General features: G+C 38.7%; 1 protein-coding gene across 1 annotated transcript in view; it reads right to left on the bottom strand.

Annotated features, from left to right (window-relative positions):
- ADAMTS19 (ADAM metallopeptidase with thrombospondin type 1 motif 19) overlaps positions 1-13,125 on the bottom strand; it is a 222,558-nt gene that overhangs the window by 105,271 nt on the left and 104,162 nt on the right. The window contains exon 8 of the mRNA XM_014577964.3: positions 495-600. Coding sequence (XP_014433450.3) covers positions 495-600 — 106 coding nt within the window. The remainder of the gene's footprint in view (positions 1-494; positions 601-13,125) is intronic.

The following is a 13,125-nucleotide window of genomic DNA, read 5'->3' on the forward strand; positions in this document are numbered from 1 at the left end:
GGGATTGAGTGTTCTGATTACCATTATCATTTAATGGGAACTATTTTGAGACTGGCAAACTTGATAACATCTCATTCAACTTATGATTTCATTACATGTTCTGGTAATATTAGAGCTTCATTTGTTGCACAGTGCAACAATCCTAAAAGTAAGACACCTGTTTTTTCCCTAAATTAAATTAGATCTTCCAAATGTTCTAATGGATTGTAGCAAGACTAATTAACCATTCAAGGAATTAATTGTTTTCTTGACTAATGTGCTATAATTACGAATTGTGTCAATTTTTGCAACAAAAAAAGATGCATTTCCTTACATTTATCACAAGCGATATCCTTCCTTAATTAACAAACAAGAACACGCATATACAATCAAAGCTCCTATGTTAAATAATAAAGGATAAACTCCTTATGGAAATTAAAATTAAATTTAAAATTTGGAATAATATATGCCAAGGAAAGTTAGTGATCTTTTTTTTTTTTCTTTCATGTACTTACTTGTGACCCATCTCATGGGCAATGGTAAATGCGAGATTCAGACCATTGTCCTCTGCAATAATACATTTTCGTTTTTCACTGCACATCCCACTCAAATATGCTATACCTAGGAAACATAACCACCACACCAAGATTAATCATTATAAGTATTATTAATACTTACATTATGGCCCAGGATTGAGGCTCTATTTTGCTGGTGCTAAATTAACAGATATGGATGTTTACAAACTAATAACGACAGTATACAATTAGTGAATTTAGCATCAATAGGATAGAAGAGAAAAGAGAAGATCAGGAGAGCAACAATATCACTCATTTCCACAATATATCGTGTATACAAACATTTTTCCCAAACAATATTATGTATTTAAATAAAGTATGCTATAGTACAATTTGAACAGAATATTGTTAAGAAATAGAAATCTAATAGTTAAATTGCTAGAAATACTTGGAACTGATTCGTAACTAGCCTTCTAAATTTACATCTCACATAATGAAGTCCAAATATTTAATGTGTCAATCTGCAAATTAAAAGGCCCTATCAACACTGGGAATTTTATGCAATACCCCCCATTGCTGCTGTGACTAGGTTTGGACAATACAGTGGTAAAATAGTCTGGGGACTAGCCTATACTAGCATTCCCATTATTATCAGCACCAATGGAGCAATACTAGAAAAAATGTAAGAGAATTACCTACATTCTCAGTGTAGATACAGCAAAAAAGGCAACTGTGTTACATTATGAAATGTTATTTTAAATTGGGAAAGCCCTCTGTATGAGCTTTGTTTTCACAAGAAAGTGAGATGTCCCTAAAGATTTTCCACAACATGCCTTCCTTATGCCCCCACTAAGCATAAATACATTGTGTTGACCTAAAAGTCAGAGAAAGCTTTCAACTCTTCTCTGTCTGGTGAAGTCTGGATGTGACAGATGTAGCTGGTGGTTGAAGTGTTTGGGGCTCCCAGACTTTCCTGCTAGTGGGCAGAGCAACAAAGCAAATGAGAAATGGGAAAGACGTGCCTTAACCAGCTCCTTTCCTCTAAAATGATGATATTCCTTATATAGCTTTAATACTGTCCTCTACCACCGCTTGATTGCTATTGCTACTAGTTCCCCATAGTATTCTACTGGCTGTTAGAGGTAAATCTTTTGATAGGTTCCATATCTATGGCAAAAAAATAAACTATAACCAGTAGTATTCATAACAAACAACAAATCTCAATATACATAACTGAGACTTCTTTGTACACATGGCTCTTGTAAGTGCATTGATTACTGCTAATCTTTTAGTCTAACACTTGGAATGTGAAGCCTGCATTCCATTTACATTAAATTATTTTATTATTCTAGATATAGCCAAAAGCATCATATACAATTAATGTTTTATTCCTTATTCAAGTTGACCATATACACAAAAACTGTATCAAACACTAGCTACTGAATGTAAACCAGCCAACTACTACCCAACAACTAGTTTCATGTCTTGTCCATGGTTATAAATTTCATGTGTAAGGAAAAAAAACTGGCTTTGGTAAGCAGCTGCTCTTGTTTAACTATCACGGAGTTAGGTAAAAAAGAATTTCTATACACACACACACACACACACACACACACACATACTGCAGTTTCCTGTGGCTTATTAACACAGCTGGAATTGCTCCAAGGTTAAATCCACTAGAAATACCCTCCCTCCCTAAAAGCCCTGAACAATAGCTCTTTTGTTATGATTAAAGTATCCCCGCTGAACCCTATGGGCTTTCCACACAACTTCAGATTAACACACTTTATACTTAAAACAGTCTTTGTTTGAACTCAATGATAGCATCTCGTACAATTTTAAAAACAACCCACCTCCATGTCTAAGAAAAAGCCTAAAAGACACATTGACAGTTGTATATCTCAGAACAAGAAACAGTAGCAAACTGATGCATGTTTGATAGTAGATGTTAAAATTCTCTTACCTCTTGATGATAAAAGAGACTTTATTTAGGATAATTAAATACAGAATTACTAAATCCAGTAGAGCCTCACTAATTTGCACTACAGCAATATGAAATATCACATTTTGTGAATTAATAAGTACCAATGAAAAGGATTGTTTCAGAAAAATTAATATTGTTTTCATTTTATTTTGTCAACTATTTATATGGTTAATGATATTTCATATGATAGCAGTAAATATACTAGCTTATATATCAGTGCAAATAATGTATGTCCCCAGTTCAGAATCTTCTAGTGTATCTTTTAGGCTATGTCAAAACGACAAGTTTTCTTGGCAAAATGTATGCTAATGAGGGACTAATTTGCATGAGTCGCTATCTCATTTGCATATTTTCTGCCAATTCATTTTTGAGCAAAAACAAGCAGTGTGGACATTTTCTTTTTCCTCAAAAACCCCTTTTTCCACAAGATCCTTATGCCCCAAAAGAGGAGGTATACCGATCTTGCGAAAAAAGGAGTTTTTGCACAAAAAGAAAACATCCACACTGCTTTTTTTTGTGCAAAAAATGGATTGGCAGAAAATATGCAAATGAGATAGCATTAGCATATTTTTTTGCCGAGAAAACTCGTAGTGGAGACGTAGCTTGAGAGGCAAACATCTCTATTATTTTGCAAGTGTTATAAAAGCATGCAGACTAGCTTTTCTAGGTAAACTATCAAAAAACTATTGACTGTTCCTTGGCCAGTTACTAGGGGTATGTCTACACTACCCTCCTAGTTCGAACTAGGAGGGTAATGTAGGCATACCGCACTTGCAAATGAAGCCTGGGATTTGAATTTCCCGGGCTTCATTTGCATAAGCGGGGAGCCGCCATTTTTAAAACCCCGCTGGTTTCACGAGGAGTAACGGTAGTTTGAACTAGGAAGCCTAGTTTGAACTACCTAGTTCGTGCCCCGTGTAGCCGCGCTGCACGGGGTTCGAACCAGCGGGGTTTTAAAAATGGCGGCTCCCCGCTTATGCAAATGAAGCCCGGGAAATTCAAATCCCGGGCTTCATTTGCAAGTGCGATATGCCTACATTACCCTCCTAGTTCGAACTAGCGGGGTAGTGTAGACATACCCTAGTAGACATGTGCCCAAATCATGAAATAATGATAATAAGTATCACTGCACACAGTTTCCATGAACAGACTAAGGCTTTAATTAGATAGAGAATGAAGCATCCTCAGTACCAGAGATCCAGCCACAATATTGATAAAGTGCAGAAGAAAACATACTGCTCCCATGTTCAATGTATAATTCAAAGCCTTGGTAATTTTTAATCATCTTTTAATGTTCCTGTTCTCACGCAATACAAAAAATTGTTTACCTGAAGTTTAGGTTGAAAAATTCCGCACATGTTTCAGGAGGACAAAATCCCTAAGGTCATGTCTACACTAGAGATAAGATGGAAGCAGCCGCAGCTGCTCTTCGGAGATTTGAATTAGCAGGTCTAATGAAGAAACACTAATTTGAACTGAGAGTGCACTCCATCGATGCTGGTAGACAAGGAGTAAGGGAAGTTGAAGGAAGAGCATACTCCCTTTGACTTCCTGCAGCATGGACGGTGCCAAAATTCAAGTTAAGATACTTCAACTTCAGCTAGATGAAGTTGCATATCATAATTCGAACTTATCCCCTAGTGTAGACCAGAGGTGACAGAAGGAAATGTCACTCACCCTGTGCAGTAACTGTAGTTCTTTGAGATGCGTGCTGCTATGGACACTGCTAGATAGAAATACTGACTGAGGGCTCAAAAGGCACATATACATCTGAAGTACATGTATGGGGTGCACCTACGGGGGCTCCACTTGAGATATGTATGTGCCCATTGAACTCTCAGTCAGAGATTTCCAGCTGGCAGTGTCCATTTGGTTCGCACATACACCACATGCCTCCTCGTAGCAGTCACTGAGGTCATGTATGGGTGCATAGGAAAACTGCCCTCAGTTCATTCTGTTCTGTTATCCTCTAGGAAACAAATGAAGCAGACAGAAAGGAGAATGGATAGTCAGGCACTCAGGCTATGTCTACACTGCAAGTTTTTTGTGCCAGAATCGCCGTTCTTGATCAAACACTTGCAGAGCGTCTACACTGAACGCGCATTCTTGCACAAGTAAATTTAAAGTAAAGCATCAGAACAGAGGGTTTCTTGCGCAAGAGCTCTTGCACAAGAAGGCAGTGTGGATGGACAACAGGAGTTTCTTGTGCAAAAAACCCCTATGGCTAAAAAGGCCATCAGAACTTTCTAGTCCACACTGCCATGAATGCTCTTGCGCAAAAGTACATCTCTTGCACAAAAGCACATGGCAGTGTGGACACGCTCTTGTGCAAGACCTTTTGCGCAAAAACTCTTGCGCAAAACAGTTCTTGCGTAAGAAACCTGCAGTGTAGACGTAGCCTCAGAGACACACATCTCAAAGAACTACAGTAACCACACTCCACGAGTAACATTTCCTTCTTCTGTGAATAGCGTCCTTATGGGAGTTCCGCTTCAGCTGACTTCTATGCAGTATCCCTTGAGGTAGCAGGGAACTTTGGAACAGGGTTCAGAACTGAAGCTAGTACTACAGAGGCACGTGCACTCTCATAATTATTAGAAATATAACCGGATATCCATTTCAAAGTCATTGAGTGGAAATAAGATCCCCTTAGCTCTATCTGCAAAGTATGTGGAGTGTCCAGGCCAATGTTTCCTAAATGGTGTTCCACGGAACTCTAGAGTTCTGCAAAGTGAAAATAAGGGTTCCGTGAGAAAATTCCAATATAATGCATATTAGTTTTTGAGCTTTATTTTTTGTACACATTAAATGTGATTTTTGTTTTTAAATATGTGCAATTAAACTAAATGTGGTTCTCATGACCTTATTTAGCATTTATTTATTATTATCTTTACTTATTTGTGGTCTACTTTTTCAGCTCCATATATAAGACTGTAATTATGGGTTCCACAAAATTCTTTCGAATTAAAAAGTGTTCCATGGCCAAATAAAATTAGGAAACACTGCTCTAGGCAATCCCCTAATCTTCTTACTCCTATCTAGGTAAAAGGTTAAGGCCTTCTCACATCCAGATATGGAAATAGGATTTTTTTCCTGAGAAGTGTGGGGGGAAAAATGATAGACGGTGTGACATTTGATTAAAATGTGGCCATGTAAATCACTGTTGTTACCACTGTTATGTAATCACAAATGTGGACAAAGTGTGCCAACTAAGGTGTCTGTGGAAAAGTTATGGTTTGCTGAATCTGACTGTCATATATATATGAATGCATCCTTTTTATATCTTAAGTTATGAATATTTATTGTGTACCAGTATTTCAAATGTGTTTGCTCGTGTGGTCTTATCCATAGGATAATTTGCATCCAGTCTGGCCAGCACACTGTGAATGGAGTATTCAACTCGATGGCTCATCAATGAACAAAATGGACCCCAAAAGAAACCTATACACACAGATGGATTGCATATGAATGTTCTAACTAAAATATGGGTAATGGCCTCTGCTATGACTCGGTGAAGCATTCGTGGACATGTGACTAAATCATGTGATCCTAATTTCCATCTTGTTATCTATGTTTTTCCACAGACTGAACTGAGGGCTTTGTTTGAAACAATGGGCTACCTTCCATAAGGAAGAAGTTATAAAAGGACCCAGGAACATCGTTATTTGACCTTTTTCCAGCTCTGATCTCTGGACTAAGAACTTACACTAATGGGAGCATTCTAGCCAAGGGAATGAGGACCTTCTAATGTTTTTGTACCAACCAGAGATTTAACAAGCCATCCGTTTATGCCATCACTGCTTCAAACATAATCCAAGAACTTTGCAATGATAGTATGTATTTGATTCCTTTAACCAATTTTAACTCTCACTACTTTTTTTTAAATAAATAAATTTTAGATATTCAGTACCAAAGGATTGGCAACAGTGTTATAAACAATCACTGATCAGTAAGTGTCTGGGTGTTGCATCCAGGACTAGAATACCTGAGGAGACTGCATTTCTGACTTCTTGTTAGCCAAATGGTGAGACAGAAGTTTTATTTTGTTCCTGGTTGGGTATATTTTATAGACTAACCATCAGTTTTGGAGTGTTAGCTCTGTTTCTCAGCAGCTTGTCCTGAAATTGGTATTCTCAGTTGTGACCCACTGAGGCATGGTCACATTTGACATCATTTTTGCAGGATACATGGAACTAAGTTGATTGATCTTGGGCTTAGAACATCATGCTATGCAAAATTTGAAATTTGATACTGTGAGATTTGGAGATTAAACAATAACTAAAATGAGTAAGCAACAATCATACAGAGTCTTGGCAGAAACACTTGGGAAGATTTATGCTTATGAAAGGAATTACTCTTTAACAGGATATCACCTGTCCCAGATGCAGCTGCTACAGAAGAAGCAATCAAACTCCAAGGCCTGCAAGAGAACTGTGTCAAGAACATGAACAAAGAAATGGAAGAGATTCATCCATTGTTCTGGACATTGCTGCCTCCAGCAAGAATCTATTCTCCTTTCTGTCATCCTAGATTACCTGTTGGATGTACAGACATCCAGATTATCCATCAGTTTGGTCAAGGTAGCAAACTGGCAAAGACCTTTCATCCCTTGGGTGACAGAATCTCCATTTTTGCTCCCCCAGTATCACACAGGTCTGTCAGGAAACTAGCTAATCTGTTTACCCACATCAGATACCCCACCCTATCTTGGAACCTCAACCTAGTTCTCAACCACTTCAGAAGATCTCCATTTAAACTAGGGATGTAAGCGACTAGCTGAGTAGTCAATTACCTGATAAGCCTAGACTTATCGGGTAATTGAGTCACTGCTCAACTAGTCACTTCTCTCCCCCCTCCCCCTTGCTCCCTGTATTAGGGGCAGCAAGGGGCGGGGGAGAAAGAGCCAGTGCTGGGAGGAGCTGGCTTAAAAGCCAGTCTCCCCCACCGCTGCAACACCGTCTCTGCAAGGGAGCAGGGGAGATAGAGGTGCAGCCTCTGGGGGACTGGCCGCAAGCTGGGACTCAGCTGTCCTGGCTCACGCTTGGTCCCAGATGCTGCACCTGTGCTTTTTAAATGTAGTAAGAGCTGCCTTGCTCTTACTACATTTAAAAGGCAGAACTGCAGTGGGGTTAGCTACCAGGGCCAGGGACTGACCAAGTCTGCCGATCCAAGTTTTAAATGTAGAGCATGTGGGTGGGAGAGTTGGTGCAGTTAATCTGTATATCAATCAATAAACAATTGCTTATCGGTTAACCAGTGAACGGGTAGTTGGTGGACATCCCTACACTCTAGATGGACTCAGATTCCAATGAGGGCAGGGGCAGTAGAGAAGAAACTGAGGAACAACTCATTCACACACCTCTATATAACCCCAGTGTCTGCCACAAGGAAGCACTGGGTGCATGAATGGTCAGTTTTAGTTAGAAATCTACAACACAGGGGCTCAAGAGGCAAATGAACACCTGAAGTGGAGCACCCATATGAATATTACTCATAGAAAAATACAGTGTTCATGAAACAAAATCCTAAAATGTGTGAAAATATTCAAACAGTAAAATCACTGAGAAAATGTCCACTTTATTCCTGTGGTGATGCCATGAGAATAGCTAAAAACTCAAAGGAAACTTTATCTATCCTTTATATAGACCTCTTTCTACTAAAAATTTTTGAAACACAGGAATTGCCATACTGGATTAGATCAGTGATCCATCTAGCTCAACACACTGCTCTTGCAGTGACTAGAATCAAGATGCTTCAGAAAAAAGATGCAAAACACCACACAGTAGACAGCTAGGCCCCATGCCAACAAAGCACTTATGTATGTGCTTAACTTTGAACACGTGGTCAAGACCCTCTGACTTCATTGCGATTATTCACATGTTAAAAGTAAAGTACATGCTTAAGTGCTTTGTTGGATCAAAGCCCTATAGAATTCAAAAACAAGAACTACATTCAGACATGGTGAAGGTTGAGAATCTGCGTAGGTAACATAAGGTAAAAAACAGATACAGCAATACCAAGCAAGAAATTCAGAGTTAAAGTTATACCTAAATGAAACGTATTAAGTGACGTGCTGTTAAGGTACCCAATCAATCATTAATCCTGCTTTGTAATGAGACCATATAATCAAAATTAAAGAATTTTATAGTGTTGTTTTTCACAGGTTAAATTCAACTGATTTTTAAAGACACAGAGGATCTTGGTCCCTGCAATGGTATCTCTACTAGTGACAGATATGTCAGGATGCTTCATGGTGACATTCTTTGTTAATTCCCAGGATGTGGGGGAACCAGTCTTGACAAGTTGGCTATCAGTACTTTAACAATCCTACTACTGAATATAACAAGGATTTTCCACCACAAATGATGTTCTTCAGCAGTTAGCTGATAATATGCTTCAAGAAACATACTGCACCAAAGGTTCGCAATTACATATTGGTATTATCAGGTTGTAGCTTCCAATTATCACAAACAGTTCAGAATTTGCATTTATGTGATACTTAAATGACTAATCTTCAAATATCTGGGCAATCTGAGGAAGATCACCTGGCATGTCATCTGGGCAATCTAACAAGATCTGGGCAATCTAACAAGATCACCTGGCATGTCATATTTGTAACTGGTGTAAATCTGATGAACATTTACTACCCTCTTCTGAAAAGTGGACATACCCTCTGCTCACTCTTCTTCCATATCCTGCAGTGGTATGTACTGACTTTCATGCCCTGATATGAACATCTCCATCCCACTATTTCTCCTAATGGTAAAATGCTCTTTGACCATACAAGTGCTGCCAATCTATCCTACCTTTATGATCCAAAGAAGTCTCATACTTTCCACTCAGTCCTTTAGGATACTAAATCATCACCAGATCTTGTTTTCGTTTCTGTAAAATGTTTCAGTTTTTCCTCTCAGCATACATGTGGAAATTCCCACATTTCTAGCTGTAGTTGTGCTAGGGAAAGCAGTCGTGATAAGAAACCCAAACAAGAAATGGAAATTTCAGCATGTCTATTGGGACTATTTCAGAAAAGAATCTGACAAACACCTTTATACTCAGGGACTACGTCTAAACTGGCATGATTTTCCGGAAATGCTTTTAACGGAAAAGTTTTCTGTTAAAAGCATTTTCGGAAAAGCGCGTCTAGATTGGCAGGACGCTTTTCCGGAAAAGCACTTTTTGCGGAAAAGCATCCGTGGCCAATATGTGGCCATTTTTGCAATTGGGGCTTTTTTGCGGAAAACAGTACTGTACTGTCTACACTGGCCCTTTTGCGCAAAAGTCCTTCGGAAAAAGACTTTTGCCCGAACGGGAGCAGCATAGTATTTCCAGAAAATCACTGATGATCTTACATGAGATCGTCAGTGCTTTTCCGGAAATTCAAGTGGCCAGTGTAGACAGCTGGCAAGCTTTTCCAGAAAAGCGGCTGATTTTCTGGAAAAACCTGCCAGTCTAGACATAGCCAGGAAGTCATGACACATGGCTGATGATATGGATGCTGCTTTCAAGTTCTTCTGTGAGACTTTCAGAGCAGCTAGAAAGCTGATTCCAAATGCTTTTGGTAGGGCATCTTTACCCTGCTGAGTTGATGTTTGTAACAACCTCTTTGGGGGAAAAAAAGACAGCAGGCTTAGCCTGAAAGGACAAAATAAACCATTAATGTGTTAAAAGAAACTGCTAATATGGAACATTTTAGTATTAAGAAACAAGAAAAGTGTCACTAATGTGATGAAAGTCTGGACTTCATGTACTCAGGTCATAGGAGTTTGGTGCCTTCTTCATTTCTTTTAGGCAGAGGAGATCCCAGAATCCCCTACACATGTCACAGTGCATGCTGGCGTGGCCAACAACACACTAGGAATCACAGAGATCATGATCTGCAGGAATTGTCTTCAATCAGAAAAATGTGGTCTGTCACCTCAGCCAACTCTTACTGCAGCCATTCAATAGGGAGGAACTGCAATTAGTGATTTCTTTCTCAAAACCTTACAAAGCTCCTGGACTTGACAATTTCCATGGGGAGTTCCAGCATCACGAGCTCATCCTATTGCAACTTTCTATTAAGACTCTGTAATACTCGTCTGGAATGCTGTATGATTCCAAAGGTCCAGTGAAGGTCACATGTAGCAGTACTCCTTAAGCTAGAACCAGGATGGACTTGAAGAACTAACACACACTTGTTCTGATTAGCATCACATTTACACTGCTCAAAAAACGTATACTTAAATGACTATTGTCTTTAATTGACTCACAGTTATATCATTACCAGGCAGGGCTCCTACCAGGCCACAGTGCTAAAGATCAAGTGATTAGATTGACATCCCTTATCACAGATAATTTTGAAACAGAATAGAAGGTCAGCACTGTGTGTATTGATTTATCATTGGTATATGATGCAGTTTGGAACTATGGATTAGTCCTACAATTTTATTTTATTATTCCACAAAAGAAATTTGTAGAGTTTATTATTCAGATGATTTCTAAAGAACAGTGATCATCAACTGTGATGATAATTTAAGCTGTTCCCACCATTATTGTGCCTGTGAAATACTACTGCATGGAAGCGTAAGGTCAAGCTGGACTGAACAACCAACTTTTCCTTATACATCATAACTGAAGCAATGCAATCTCCAATCTCCACTCTTTTGGTCCTGGCATTGCTCCCCCAGTGATTAACTGAGAAGGCAGGCTCTTGCCACATTATTGCACATAGCTAACTATCATCACAGCTTACTTCACAACTGTGTCTTAAAGATACATATATCTGCATACACTGTACAAAAAGAATGGTTCTATGCATGAAGTCCAAAGTAAGGGGTAAAATATTGTATTTAACTTTTCAGAGGCAGCAGTGTGGGTGCCAGGTGGGAGTTGGTCCACGAGGGGAGCTGGTTTTTAACCTGGCCACTGGTTTGTGGGTGGCAAATGGAGGTCTGTAAGGTCTGAACATAGAGCAAGGAACACAGGACCTTCACAGGGTAATAATGTGGTTCATCATTACATGTAGCTGAAAATTATCCTTCTTGATCTACATTAAAAACCAATATATTTTATTCAGTTTTTAGACAGTACTAGAAAAAACTCATGTTGAGATCTTCACAATCAAAGCTTTCCCCTTCTATATTATAAAAGGACCCTCCAACAGTTTCTGGCACATATATGCATGAAGTAACATGATGAATATGATTTGCTAATTGGAAAAGGAGACATTTAACTCTTAGGCTGGAAAAGCAGAATAGAGTTTTCCATAGTAAGGTTGCAGCATTGTCAGTTGGACAGCTAGCTGTTACAGGATCCAAGCTGAGCCTTAGCCATTTCAGAATGACCCTCATAAAAAGTAAAAAAATCAAACAGCTTGTTCTTGATCACGTTTCTCAATGACACACTGGACTGTCATAGACAATACTCTGTTTCCTTCTGTTTAAGATGCCCTGAGGTAAAAGTTTGTGCCCATTTCCTTAAAGTAACAATTCCACTGAATAAAAAACCAGAACATTTGTGATCATGTTCGGCTTTTGTTTACCACAGCTAATTTTTGGAGCAACAGTGAAGGAGTCCTGGGGGCTGTGGCTGGGTAAGTTCCATTCGGCTCAAACATCAGACAAGCAGGAATGGTGATGATGATGAACACCATTGTACTTTTAGCAACCTCGGCTGCAATTACTTGGAAAACTCAGGACTGTTTTCTGTTCACTGTAACTTGTTCTTCCATTAGATTTTCTTTACAGCTGGGTAACATGCTGGTGTGTTGCTCTGAATTCTTCAGGTTATTCTTTGTCCCTTTCCCACCATGCCGTTTCTTTGGCTACATCTTTCCAGGAAGAAGGGTGTATGGAGAAACACATTTGTGTGAATTATCCATTTCAAGTCCTGATGACATCCAACCATATGGCACTCCTCTCTCATCTTCCTGAAATTTGCCATAGCACTAACAGAAGACAGAAACTCTTCTTTATAGACTTCGTTTTAAGCTTCTTTCACAATGTACATTTTCATCTTTCCAATAAAAATGATTTAGAAAAACTAGAATACCAAATCAAATGGAAAAAGATGTACTATGTTGAATGTAAAACTGAAGTTTCATAGTGATGTGTAAAATGCAAAATTTTCTTTATTATAATTTTGATCATATGAATACAGCGATAGAAGGTATTTATTTGCTTGATTCAAAATGGAGCATTACCATAATTGTTTGCTGTGATGTGATGCCAACATTTTAATAAGTTGCTTCCCCAAAAACAGAGTCAGCAGTAGATATGATATTCCCTAGATAAAACAGTATTCCTTCCCCCACCAACAAAAAGGAAATATTTTGTTCCATATTTCTTTTCCAGTCTTCTGGAATCTCTCCTGACTTCCATGATTTTTCAAAGATGATAGCTAAAGGCTCAGATACTTCATCTATCAGCTCCTTGAGCATTCTAGGATGCATTTCATCAGGCCTTGGTGACTTGCAGATATGTAACTTTTCTAAGTAATTGTAAATGTGTTCTTTATTTTAACTTCTATACCATTTCCACTAGCATTCATTATGGGTACGTCTACACTACAACGTTAATTCGAACTAACTTAGTTCGAATTAGTTAATTCGAACTAAGCTAATTCGAACTAACGGATCCAGACTAAAAAACTAGTTTGAATTAGCGT

The sequence above is a fragment of the Pelodiscus sinensis genome, chromosome 6 (genome assembly GCF_052426305.1).
Source record: "Pelodiscus sinensis isolate ZL-2025 chromosome 6, ASM5242630v1, whole genome shotgun sequence".
Lineage (NCBI taxonomy): Eukaryota > Metazoa > Chordata > Testudines > Trionychidae > Pelodiscus > Pelodiscus sinensis.